Below are 14002 nucleotides of genomic sequence, written 5' to 3'. Positions count from 1 at the left end.
TCATGATTATACTGCCTCCTGCTCCTGGTTTGTAATGCCTGTGGAGACTTAACCACCCATCCAGTTCTGTGTCTCCTTTTGCTGGTATCATTCCACAGGGGTCAGAAGGAAGCCCATAAAGCTGAAGCACTTTTGTCAGTGGTGGTGAAGCCCTTCCTCCCTGCCAGCTGTGAAGATGACAGGACTGGGAGGGGGCATGTCTTAGTTATTTGTGGGCAACCAAGTAGGGGCCAGGTCAATACCTGACTACACCCTCAGCCCTGCTCCTTTCACCCACAAATCAGCCCCAAGCCCAGGTTTATAACACTTATCTGGTAGAGAGAATTGTTAGCTTACAGTGCATGTAATGGCACAAGCTGAACACTGGGTTTCCACCAAACCAAAATCAAAGTGCTAAAAATGGGGGAGAGTTTGGTGGTGTCTTTGCCTTATGTCTCTGCCATCATGAGGATGAAGAGGGCTGTGCCTGTCTGTGCAGGTCAGCATACCTCAGTGAGTTCAGGCATTCATTTTTATCCAAACAGCAGCCAAAGACAGTGTATGGACAGAGCTTGTTTGTTCAAATTCAAGTAAGAAGGGGAAATAAGTATCTGGAGTAGGTGGTGTCTGGCAAAGGGAAGGACTCTGGATGAATTTTAGGAATGAATGTAGGCATTTTTCCTGTCCTCTTGCTGAGAAGGACTTCTGCCATATTCGACACAAGGGACTTGTAAACACTGCATTTTTAGAAGCTGTTTTGGCTGTTTGACTTTCTTTTTAAAAAACTGTATTCTTGCCGTATTTTATTACACAAGCTACCACAAGGCTGGTGGCACAGACTGTACCAGGACACTCAATAGATCCAGAGCAAGAATTTTGTACAAAAATTTAAGCCACAAGACAAGGAGCTTTAAATTAATGATACAAAAGGAGAAGGAGGTCACTGCAGCATGAACTCAAGATCTGGTAGCATTGAACTTATGAGTAACTCAATTCCTAGATACGTTGAAATGAGGTGTGAAGGATGTGATGACTCATTTTGCAGTTGGTTATATGGCAGGGTCAAGGAGCTGAGATATAAGCAAAAGATTTAGCTACCACTCTCGTAAGATGAAAGAGTTAATATAGTTGTTGCTTCTGAAACTTAATTTGATTTCTGAAATGCCAGAGTCACCGTCACCTGTATAGGAAGAACAAAATGGATAAGAAAAAACATAGATGAGATTATGGCACTGTGTAAGTACACTTTGTTCCTTCATTCTGATTACTACCTATAATCTTAGTCATTTCATCTCACAAAAGATGTAATAGCACCAGGAGGTTACAGAGGGGAGCTGATGATGTGCTTAGTGTGTAATTTCTTCATATGAGAAGAGAGTAAACAGGCCAGCTCAGAAGACAGAGGGAATGTTACCAAGGCCCAAGAGCCTGTGAATGGGGTGGTTTGTTCACAGTGCAGAAAGCCGTTTGGAAGGAAGCTTTGTAAAGAAAGTGGAAGGTTATTCACATGGTATGCAATGGCATTGCGTAAGTAATGGTCACAGGGTGTTGTGGAGGCTAGAGGTAGCTGAGTCTCTGTCTCCTAACCCCTTGAGCTCCCCCAAGGACATTAAGCCCTCTTTGCTGGAAAGCTTGTGCAGCCCTATCACAGATCAGGTTGGTTGAAGAAAGGTGGTGCTGAGCAGCTGGAGAATACAATATATCAACAGATTTATACCTAGTTCATACCAGACTGTGCTCCCCACAATGAAATTCATGAGTATCCCCTGCAGAATAAAGGCTTTGCAGCATGTGGCATTAGTGGGGTCCAGCACCTCTTTCTGCTGCTGCAGGTATTCACTTGTGCTGCTGGGACCTGAAGAAGTCACTAAGTGAAGCCTGGGCCTTAATAACCCTCACCAGCCAACTGAGACACAGGGTGAAGGTTTTTTCTACCCATCAGTGTTGGCTCAAAGGACAGAGATCTGCCACCCTGCTCTAGGGATCCACCAGGGCACAGCCCCAAGCAGGCCAGTCTTGTTTCTACATTTGGGGCTTGTGCAGGGTAGGGACTCTGTTTTACAGTTCTTCAGGGAGCAGCAGATGAAATAACCCATGTTTTTAAAGTTCAGCACTCAGGAGTCATTTAGATGCTAAACCACCTGGGTGCCTCTGAAATAACAACTTGTCTTCTTGTGCAGCTGCATTCTGTGTTATGCATTGCATTTATTTTTTCTTTTAATAATTTAAAGGATGAAAGTCTGCAATTACCTGCATGGGAAAGAGATTTCCAAACGTGGATGTTTCTTTAATGCATCAGGAGTAAGCCTAGGAAGTTCCAGAGGCTGGCAGATGAATCCAGACACGTTCAAATGAGAAATAATGTACTTGGAGGCTAATTAACCATGGGAGCAATTTACTTAAGGTTGCAGTAGGTTCTCCATGACTGACAAGTATTGAATCAGGACAGGAGATTTGTTTCAGATATCTGACAACACTAAAGGGAAAGTTGTGTTCCTGGGAGATGTGGTTATGGGACACGCTCTGGAAGAGCTCAGATTTGGCCCATGGTGTCACAATACAGAGTTTGGGTGTCAGGACCATCTTGAGGTGTTGCAGACCTTCTGCTCCTTGCCCCCACAGCTCACTCATGGCCTGTGAGGTGAGCCCCACCCTGTGCTAGTACTACCATTTCTAGGACAGAGCTGTGAATTGTTTGAGCCTCTGGGCAATGTTGAATTACATTTTTCTCAGGTCTAGCTCTCAGGGCCCCACAGATAGCAATGGTGGCATGGGGTGCTGGCGCAGAGATAGCTGCAAGGGTAAGAAAATGGACATATCACAGAGTAATGGGATGAGCTGGATTGAAAAGGAACTTAGTGATCATCCAGTTCCAACACTCCTGCCATGGGCAGGGACCAGGTTTTTTTAAGTAGATCAGGTTATCCAGGACCCCATCCCACCTGGCATTGAACACTTCCAGGGATGGGCCATCCACAGCTTCTTTGGTCAACCTGCTCCTGTGCCTTATCACCCTCACAGTAAAGAATTTCTTGCTAATACCTAATCTAAACTTACCCTCTGTCACTTAGATGTCCTTATCAAGCTCAGTGACTTTGTATCATCCTCAGAGTCAAAAACTCCTTACCCAAGATTCCTATTCCTCTACATGTCTCTGATGTGCTCTGCTTTCCCACCTAGAAACACTGTCTCAGAAGATTTCAAAGACTCTTCTTGAGGATTTTAACACGTGCTGAGGTTTCTGATATGTGGAAATCCAGCCAGGGATATTACAAGGGCATTATTATATTGGAGCTGCCACCCTTCTGAATTATGTGGCCATGCTTCAGCACTTGCCCCTGTTGCCTGCACAGCATGGGCTGAGCTTGTCCCACTGCTCCTGGGAGGGATTTAGTGCACATGTGCTGCAGGGTCAGTTGGTGCTCACAGAGAGACCCCGGGGTGCAGGAAAGTGGCAGATTTACTGTGCCAGCCCAGCCCATCTGTGCAGCACGTGTGCAGGGATCCGAGCTCTCCCAAAGTGTCTGTTCACTGTGCCTGCATCATCCTGCGCAGAGGAAATCACACGGCCCAGGAGATCCCAAATGAAAATGTGTCCCTGCTGGTCACTTTGACCTTATGGATCTTCACTGCCCACAAAATCTGTGGATGGAGCAGCACGGGTGCTATAGGAATAAAGGGATTCGTTATATCCCACTTCCTAAAACAAGGATATTTGGATACCTGTACATTACTTCATCTCCCCCTCCCCTAGGCTTTCATCTCCTGTTCCTGCAGTACCACTTGCTGGCAGCTCTAAGTTCCTCTGGAGAGTAGAGACCACTGTCCAAGACATCTGGGGTGCTCAAGGAACAACTCCACCTCTAAAGGCAGGACTTGAAGAATTACCAGGAACTTCATCTTGCAAAAATCTCAACAAAAGGAAAAAGGAAGAAGACAGAAAGAAAGAAAACCAGATATGGAAAAGAAAATTTGAACTAGATATGTACATTTTATCATAAGATATTAATATTACCAGAACTAATTGATTTATCTTGCTATTATAGAGGTAGAAGAGGAACATTAAGCAAGCTAGGGCTTTTCTGTCCTGTGTTTGGTCTGCACTGTGCTGCCTGAGCCCTAGAACAGTTTCTCAGGAGCAGGAAGAGGCCAAGTAGCTTCTGGAGACATGGGAGATGGGGCATATGAATGTCCTGCTTCTGCTGCTCCGGGAGGTTATAATGAGGATTTGCTGTGCTTTTCAGTTCCTGCTCAAAGACCACTGTAGAAGGTGTGTCTTCAATGCGGCTACAGGTCCTATGGAAATGGCAAGGAAAACCAGAGAGCTTTTTCCTTTAGGCTTGGTCTGCTCATGGTTTTGGTCTGTGCAGGGAGAGTGCCAAGCTGAGCCTGAAGAGGTGATTCAATAAAGCCCAGGATGGTACTTTCAGACAGAATGTAAAGCATTTGAGGTTAGAAAACAAGTTTGGCTCATCTTCAAATCCAATTTCAACATATTGATCTTCAAATCCAATACAGGCTGTGTTCATAATTTCAGTTTAGAGTTCATTAGTTCACTCTTATAGACTTTGTGCATTACATTTTATGCACAACCCCTGTACAGAGAATTTAAAACCTGGGAGCTGGGTTTTTTCACTCTTTTGGCATATTCCTGCACACTTGGTTTTATACAACAGCAACACCTCCTCAGCAATATATGCAACATTTTCTTTTTTCCAGGTGACCAGTGTGAGTTGTGGGGAGCTCACAGCTCTCCCTGTGGCTGCACTGGGGCTGCCCCAGCTGATATTCTCCCCCTGCTCAGCTGGGGAGGAACTGTCCTCAGCCATCACATTGTCACCGTTCTTCCAGGCCTGATCCTCAAGAGAGATGTAAAAACATTTCAGAAAGGCTTTCACAGGCTTTTACAGAGCCTGGGAGCTGAGCTCACAGCACTGCTGGGCAGCAGAATCAGGGATGCATCAGTGCTACAGGAGTTTACAGCATGTTATTGTTTTTCCATTTCTAATTGTATCTCTTGCCTCTCTGTCTGCAGGGATTTATTATGGCTGCCTCTGCCAGCATCCTCTTATGCTCCACAGGGTCCAGCTGCCCTTTTGTCCCAGTCTATAATTGACCATGGTCATTAATTTGAAGTCAGAATGATCGTTTCCGAGCTATATTTAGCCTGAAGCTTGCTGCTCTTGTTTCAGACCTGATTAGAGGCTCATGTGCTGGAAAGCTGCTGCTCGTCCCTGCCATGACAAATGGCCTGATGGTCTCTCCTCACCAACCTTCCCCCTCCCTACCCTCGGTCATGGGGCTCTCTTTGGGGTCATTGGACCCAGCACCACTCACCCCTGCGTGGAGCTGGGACAGCTGTGACATTGCTGCTGTGTTCCTGGAATCCTTGTGCACCAAAAGCAGCCCAAGAAAGCACAGCATCGTTTCCTTTCTCAGCATATTCATGAGCTCAAGCAAATGTCTCCTGTCATGTGTGTGCATTATCACTTCCAAAATGCATCAGCCACGCAGTGCACGTTGCAGTCCTGCACAGACAACGTGCCTGTCCAGTTGGAGCGTGCCTGTATGTGCTTCCATATCCGTGCCCCTAAACATCAGAATATAAGAACTGCTTGGGATTCCTCGTGGGAGCCGCAGTTTTCGAGCTGCTGCTTGGATTGCTGGGCTGGGGAACCAGGTGGAGACCCCCACAGCTACCAGCTCCTCCTGGGGTGGTTGCATGTGGTGCCCAAGATTAGGAATTGCTTTGGGTTTGGGACTAGCAGGGCGAGCAGGTGGACCTGTGTAGCCTCAAGTCTGAGTCAGACAGGAGCTGTCTGGAAGAGGTATTTTCTTACTCAGGTCAGAAGTCATCAGGAGAATAATACCCATCTATCACTGACTTTAACCTTGTCCATGGAAGGCATAGGAATGGAATAAACCAAAAGTGCACCCAGGTCAGAATCCCATCAGTTTGCTAATAGCCAATGCCAAAGAAAGAGTCAAAAAAGAGGAAATCACTTAGCAGTATTCATCCAGCTTTTCCTCCCTTCCTCAGGAGCTTCCTGAGCTGGAGGTGGCATCTTTGCACCTAATAGTTTTGCTGGGTTTTATTTCCATTTTCTTCCATTTTCCAGTCCTTGCTTGAATCCAGCCAAAGAACTCCTCAGATTAAATAGATACTGAGGGCTAAGAAGTGTCTCCTTTTAAGAAGGACATTTAAAACATATCATTGAGAGTTGTTAAAGCCAGAAAACTTAATACATACCTCAAGATCTTGTTCCTGAAAGGCTGTTGTGTTCTGAAAGCTCTCTCCATCTGCTCTAAAATGATGCCCAGAGCTCTGCCACCAGTTGAGTTTCACTTCATTGTTCTTAGCTGTGCTTGCTACAAGCATTTGGATTAAGTAGAATTTATTCCTTCTATTTAAGGACACAAAGGCTTCATTAGAAGGTATTTGTGGATAGTGTGGCCACCTTTGGTATCTCGTGATGGAGGAGGAGCATTGGTTGTTTTAGGATTTCCCCTGTGGCAACACTGGGCTTATCTGGTTTCTTCCTCTGTTTCCCATAGGTTCATGAAAGTGGCCGGTGGCACGGTGGATGCTGTTACCTGGCAACAGTAGGTATTCACCATTCCTTCTGTTTTCCAACACTCAGTGCAGTGATCAGATGCTGGGAACAGAGCTGACGTGCTCTCTGGGTGTCAAAGGGACAGATCCTGCTGAATTTAAATGGGTGAAGGAGGCTCTGCCCTTCTTTCTCGAGCCTCTCCAACAATTACAGGAGTGGATGTCATAACCTTTACCTCTGTAGCTGAGACACAGGATAAAAATACCACTGCCTGCATGCCTGGCCTGCCAGGTTGCTGGAAACAGAGCCCTGAACTGGACTGCTGAGTCTCCAGAGGCAGCTGCAGGACAGGCAGCTCCAGGGGTGGCCTGGGTAGCAACAACAAGGAGGCAAAAGCCACGTGTGACAGATGTATGGGGCTATCTGAAAGCCCTTTTCCTTTCACCCCAGTCACTGTCTCCTCATGCCCACTGGCCTGAATCTGGCTTATCCAGAGAAGAGAGAGGCAGCTCAGTCCAACAGTGAACACATAATGGCCCCACTCTGCTTTGTAAGGGTGTCCACAGACACACCGCTGTGTCCTACATGCAGGTGGAGCCCCAGGAGCAGTATCAGTTAAAAGGGATGAACATCCAAGATCCTAGCCCAGCTGAGGCTGAAAGAGATGATGCAACCTGTTTTTTCTCCTGGTTCTACAAATGCTGCATTTCAGAAGAGCAAGGGAAGTTCTGAGCTGTAGCACTGAGTGTAACAAGCACCATGTTGAGGGAGTGGTTTTCTTATTTGAGGGAAAATCCAAAAACATCTTTTTCTTCCTCTTATTTCCACCTGCCCCAGTCTGCATGTTCTGGCTGAGGCAGTCTCCCCAGCAGGCTGAGGCTCTCTGCAGTGGGAGTGCAAATACCAGTGCAAAGGTGAGGCACTGCACAAGCACAGCAGTGACCACCACAACTGATAGCAAGAGGGTTTGTGGGGCAGGCAGGACTCTCTCTTACCACAGAAAGGACACATTTCAGAGACAAGCACTCACTAGAGGAAAAAAACTATGGTGAGACCATTCTGTTCTCAGAAAAAGTGGATATGTTGTCATGCTGTGTTATACTTCCCATGCAGGACACTGGCCTGAGCATGGGAGCCGGGGTCTCAGGTCCAGGGTATGTTTGAGTGTGCTGCCCACAGGTCTTCTTCCCAAGCTGATTCTTCACAATAAGATGCTTTGGCTGCTTTGCTGAAGTGCAGTAGTGGGGCTTGCAAATCCATCACTTGTAAAAGCCCTTTGGAGGCCTGCTCTTCAGTAGAGCTCAATGGGGTTTAACACACAAGGTTTTCTTGCAAGAGCACCTGTGGTCTCTGTGTCTGTGTGTTAACCTTGGAATCTTCTGCAGAAGCAACTGTTGGCATCTTAGTGGGGTTTTTAGCACCAGACATAACCAGCAACCTGTAATTCCTATTGCCTGCCAGGCAGCAGCAGCTTGCTGCAAGGGGGACAGTGGGGTAGCAGAGCAATTGGAGCAGGATTTGTGTTACTTACAGGCTCATGCTGTGCAATGATGATCTATGTCTCCTCTGGGAATTTGCTTTTCATGATTACACGATGTGCTGATCGCATTTACTTAGTCCAGGAATTTGCTTTCTGCAACAGAGCTTGATGGCTGGGCCAAGCCCTTGGATGAGTTGAAGGAACAATCTTCCAGGCTTCAGATGTGGAGTTTCATCTGGTGTGCAGGGAATCTGCCTGCATGGCTGCTTTGAAACCTTCTCTTACAGGATCAGTCCGAAGTGCTTCTCAGGTCTGGTGCTGAAGCAGCAGCTTGTGGTTGGGAGGGCTGGTGCAGCTCCCCACAAGGGCCAGCAGGGCTGAGCTGCTGCCTGCTGACCCATTTCCACTGCACTGTTCCTGCTTCTCCCCCAGCCAGGGTTTGCAGCTCTGGAGACAGCACTTGTATGTGATTGTGAGGACTGGCAATGGCCACAGCTCTGAGCTGGGCTCCTGTACTGTTTATGAATAAACGTCAAAACAGTGTCTCATCCCTCTGCTCCAAACAGCAAAACAAAACAAAACAAGTTCCTTTGTATCCAAGAAGAAAATTATTAGCAGGAAACTAAACTGCTGTCTAATTTCAAGTATGAGTATTTCGGTTCCAAACCCTAACGTTCTCCTGGGATATTGGTTATAAATTTGTCAAATCTGTTATTCCTTTGAAAATTCTGTGCTCAATCCAGAAAGGGAATTGAGAAAAGAATATATTGCAAGGAGCCCTATTCTCTGTGTGAAAACAGAATATATCTGAAATTTAATTGATAGAAAAGTGACACTGAGTAGAAATAAGCAGCTCACAAGTGAGCCTCACTCACTCAACTGAGTATGGTTTCACTTACTTACATAACATAACTCAGCATATGTGCCTCCCTCTTCAGAAGTAAAGTGTTGCTGGAGAGGGATGTGTGAATGGCTTCAAAGTGCCCAGGGAATTTCCTCTAAAGGAGGGTGTGACGGTGGCTCCAAGAGCTTTGGCATTTCCCTGGTGATTTAGACTGTTATATTTGGCTATGAGTAAACGCAGACCCTGTCAGCCTTTGGATGTGGGTTTCCACTGCTCAGAATCCTCCCCACAGCCATCTCTTTGCTCTGTGCTGGTGTCCTCACACATGGTGAAGATTCATTGTCTGCTTAAACCTGCAGCTGTGCCCGGTTCCATCACCGGGCACACTCCCAGTCTACACAACTGGTTTGCCATTCAGAGTCTTGCACACAGCTCCAAGTTTGTTATCTTTAAAAGGCAAATCCTCGTGCAATGCTGCCTCTGAAACACAAATCCCTATTACTTATGGGGAAAATAAATGTTTACATCTTCAAAACCAGCAGACATCTGTCCCTGTGGCTTCTTGGAGAATGCCACCTTCTCTTCGAAGGCACAAAGTCACTTGTCCTGTGTGGCAAATCAGAGGTACCAGACACACAGGCATGTGTGAGATGTTTCTTAAAATGCTTTTGCCCAGCTTGGTTTGGGTAACATCTCTTCTGGCCTAGTCATGATGAGCATGCAGGGGGAGTTGCTCATGGGCAGTAGCACAGGGCAGATTTCCCAAAGGTGCCAGGAGAGAGTTGCCCAGCATGGGCACACCCACCAGTGTATATACCAAGGGTGTGTATTTGAGCTCACATGAGGCCACTGTGAGTGCTCAAAGTGCACTGGCTTTACAGGCTGTGCCTGGAGGAAGGGCTGCAGAAAGGAGTCTCTGACCCATTTGTACCCATGTGGTGGTTTTAAAGTTAAACCCACTACAAACTGTAAATAAACCTGGTCAGAGCACAGATTTGCCCACTGGCTTGCAATCCTCTTCACTGTCTGATGGAAGAAACAGTTCCTGGCAGCATCACGGCCCTGGCCACCAGCACATCTCCAGGCAATGCCAGGGCAAGGCTGGGGAGTTGACTCAGGCCAGGGACGGCTCTCAGTGGTGGGATGGGCAAATGCATCTTGTCTGGGGGTAGAGAAAGGCATGGATGTGAGTTGTGCCTTTGGGACCAGAGAACAGCCCCCGGTCACTCTTCATTAATTTATTTATTGATTGACTGGAGGTGGGCAGGACCTCTCATCTGTGCCTGCAGGTCTTTGGAAGGAGCAGGTCGCATCCTGCCTCTCTCCTCCACGGGAAGCAGTGTGGCTGCCCCATGTCCTGCCCTGCAGACAGCCTCTCCTCAGGAAGATGCTCATGGCTCAGGGCCACCTGTCAGCAGAGGTGTCTCAGTTTCACAGCTGCAGTGGCAGCAGGGTGTCATGTTAGGATCTGCCCCGCTCGGCGTCCCTGGCAGGCGGGTGCCCTAATTCCAAGCAGACTCTCCCTGTGGCAGCAGGCAACAAAGTAGATCCGGAAATTCCTGAGCTTTGGGAAGTGGGCTTTAATGTAATTAACTGCAACAGAAGAAGAGGTCAGATAATAGGGGCAAAGGTTTCTCTTTAAAATGAAGGAGGATGTAAATGAAACCAGCTGTCCAGGAGTCAGTGCACTGCCTTCATTAAACACAGTACGATGCTTATGGTCCCCATGCAGCAAATCATGGATCTTGCCAGAAAACCATTTTAAATGCAACACAAGACCTGGAGGTGATAGGACAGAGACATCTAGACAGCCCCAAAATTGCCCAAGTGCTCTGGTGCCTGGCACTGTCCCTCTCTAGGAGGCAGTGGGGAGCTGTGTGCAGCCTGGCCATGCAGCCTGCTCAAGAACAAGGGCATTTCTCACTGGCAGCTCTGTTCAGCCCTGCCTCACTACTGTTCTCAGATCATCTTTGTCCCATGCTACACTTCCATCCAAGAATGGAGGCCAGGAATTGGGGTGGTTCATTTTGTAACACTGGCATAAACCCTTGCCCAGCTCTTGGCTGAGTCCTTGCCCTGCAGCATGCTCTGGTTTGGCCAGCTCTGCATTGGCCCAGTCACACCTCCCTTTGCAAAGTGTGCTGATCTCACCCTGGGTTTCTATGACATACTCAAATGACGGTTTTAGAAATGGGATAATGTAAGTGGAGGGGGGAGAATTTGTCTCTGCTTTGTATAATAAGTATCCAAAGTATAATAGGCCACCCAAAAGTAGATGTACATGGCCTTTCCTTCAAGATGTATGTCTCATCTGTGATTTGGTCGCTAGATCCCTCTTGTTCTTGGCTGGCTCTTCTCATGTTCTTGCAGACTGCCTGTTCACAGAGTGGCACCAAAGTGCGGGACACAATGGCCCAGCTCTGTATATGATTGGCCATATATATTCTCTCCTGAATTATGAGAAACAGCATGGTCAGTCCTCATGGTGTGCACGCTGATGTCTCCTAGGCTTCAGGGCCAATTCTATTGCTGAGTCATACCCCGAGCCCACTGAAAGAGCTGTCAGCCTGTGTTGGAGACAAACAGCTTGTCCAAGAGCCAAATGTGCTGTGCCTCTGCAGAGCTGTGGCTGACAGAGACCCCTGCCCATGCTGGGGAGGGTCTGTCCGTTCATCTCCTTGCTGGACTTCGGAGAGGAGGATGTGAGTGCCACGGACCCAGGGGCTGGCTCAGGTCGGCTGCTTGGGAGGTATTTGTCAGTATTTGCTGGATATCTCTGCAGCTGCTGCTGGCTTTTCTGGAGGCTGAAGAGTTGAAACTGTTTTAGGTTGTCAGGTTCTGGGTTTTTTTAAAGTCAAGTGCACTGAGTCATTGTAAAACCAGCAAAGCTGCAGCCTTTACTCCAAGGAATAATCCACGCCTAATGAGCTCTTCCCCAGCTTTAAAGGCCTGACAGTTGTTTGCATTTTGTGGATTTCTATGCTGCCTATCCTGATGGTTAAAGCTGCAAAAAGAAAGTGCCCTTAACTCAATGAGATGAAGCCTACAGCTGGAAACCCATTTCTGAGCAGCCAGGTATCAGCACAGACCTGACAGTTCCTGTCTCTTCCTCATAAGCCTTGTGCAACTGATGCCATTTTTCCTTTTTCCTAACCTGAGGAAGATGAAACTACCTGTTGCTAACTGAGGACTTCTCAGGCAGATTTGCAAGAGATCCTTGCCCATTTTACTGAAGCTTGTAATTGCCTTCATGCTCTGTTTACACACCCAAAGCTGAAGTATTCCACTCTTCATGCTGCCAGGAAATGTGCTACCAAGAATTCTTGATACTGATGTAGGAATGCTGATAGGTTATTTCTGCCCTTCATGCCTCTACCAGTCTCTGTTTCTTTGGGTTGTTAATGAAGGTGTCATGGCACATATTCCAGGGTATTTCTCTTCCCTGTGTCTGGGCTGTGTATCTTCCCAGGCTGCCTCCACACTGATTTCTGGGAGTTCAGAGCCTCCTCTGGGTGTGCTGCTGGTCCTCTCCCCTTGGCAGTGGAGCTGCATGTCAGAGCACACCTTGTGCTTGAATGAGGTGATGAGGAGGTGCAAGCTTGTCTTTGCTCTCCGAGAGGTTTATCCCAAGTTCTGGGACCACATTAGCCAAGGAGCTAAACCCTGCAGAAAATCTGATGCATTGGAGTGGTCATACACAGACTGAGGTCTATCTAACTCCATCTTTTCCCTGTGAATGCAACCTTTTTTTAAGTCTTTCAGCCAGTTTTCAGCCCAGGTGATGGGGTTTTTTAGTCCACAGCAGTCTGAAAAAGTAATTTCTGTTCAGTTTTAAGTGCGGTGCTAAAATCCAAACATCTGCCATCCCCAGAGAGCACTGCTTTGTAATTTTGTCTTAAAAAGTAATCTGTGTAAACCCCACCACTGCCTGCTGCTCACAGACCTGCTCTCCTCCCAGCAGCCAGTGGTTCCACAGTGTGTAAGTGATCGGAATGATTTTGAACACTTCCTAAATTCTCCCTGGAGATTATCTCTGCCCTTAGCACCTTCCAGTCACCGTGGATATACAGAAATGCCTCTTGCCTCCTTACCCAGGTCACACAGTGTTGGGGTGTGCCTGGCATGTTCCCGTGCTTTGCTGGGGACACAGCTGGGGCTGCACGCCTTGGGGAGGGTTGACAGAAGAGGCTTTTCTCATTGAATGCATTTGCAAGCTGAGCCTGTAATAGAATTCTGCTTTGGGACTGTTGGGGACTTGGAGTAGGAAGATACAAAAATCCTCTCCAAGCACTCGTGCATGTTGCACATGTGCCAGGTGCTCTGTCTGAGGCTGCCCAAAGCATCCTTTGGGGATGCTCCTGCATTCCAGCACCCAAGTGAAACAGCCACTGCAACTGCTGCAGCTGCTCACTGGTGCAGATGAGATGCAAGTCATGGAGAAAGCAGCCCTGGAAAGGTGAATTCACCTCTCTTCAGAGCCCAGGTCTTTAGTCTGTTATGCATCCCAGCACCCATGGCTGCACTGGGGTCTGCAGGGAGGGAGAAGGGTCTGTGTAGCTCTGGTGAAATCCAAGTGGATCCAGTGAGGGATGGGAGGCAATGACTGAGCCCCAGCAACCCCAGCCAGAGCTGCTGCTGTTCCTGGGAACCTCCATCCCCACAATGGCTCTGACATACTCTGGGGCTTGCTGTGGTGAGTGGCTGATGCACAGTGCAGATTTGGGAGCAGAAGGTTCATAAAGTTCTCTTGGAAAACCTATTTGAAACCAACCAGGAAAAGGGCCAGCCCAGGGGTATGCCAGTGCATGCTGCAGCAGGCATCCTGTTCCCTGCAAGACTGGCAGGAGTCTCTGGGAGATGCAAATGGCAATTTATCTTTGCATGGAGGAGAGGTGACAGCCCAAGGCTCTCCCTCAGGAGGAGCAGGTTGGGACTACCTCTAGACACAGGGTATGTGCAGTCAGGACAGAACGCTTCACCTTATGTCCCAGAGCCAGGAGACAGCAGTGAGACATTTCAGAGCCTTCCCCTCACACTTAGAGACAGATGATTCACATAATTATGAGCAGCACTGTAGCTGTACTTCATAAAATCAAGCACATGGAGAACAGGAATCAGCCCCCTGTATGGGAAACACTCCCTGGC

At 47.7% G+C, this 14002-nt stretch overlaps 1 protein-coding gene across 1 annotated transcript in view; it reads left to right on the top strand.

Moving 5' to 3' along the window:
- The window catches only part of HPSE2 (heparanase 2 (inactive)), a 107515-nt gene that overhangs the window by 76601 nt on the left and 16912 nt on the right, over nt 1-14002 (top strand). Inside the window, exon 6 of the mRNA XM_063405529.1 lies at nt 6535-6582. Coding sequence (XP_063261599.1) covers nt 6535-6582 — 48 coding nt within the window. The remainder of the gene's footprint in view (nt 1-6534; nt 6583-14002) is intronic.

Source organism: Prinia subflava, chromosome 9 (genome assembly GCF_021018805.1).
Source record: "Prinia subflava isolate CZ2003 ecotype Zambia chromosome 9, Cam_Psub_1.2, whole genome shotgun sequence".
In the NCBI taxonomy this organism is placed as follows: Eukaryota; Metazoa; Chordata; class Aves; order Passeriformes; family Cisticolidae; genus Prinia; species Prinia subflava.
This window is presented reverse-complemented; position numbering and strand designations above follow the sequence as displayed.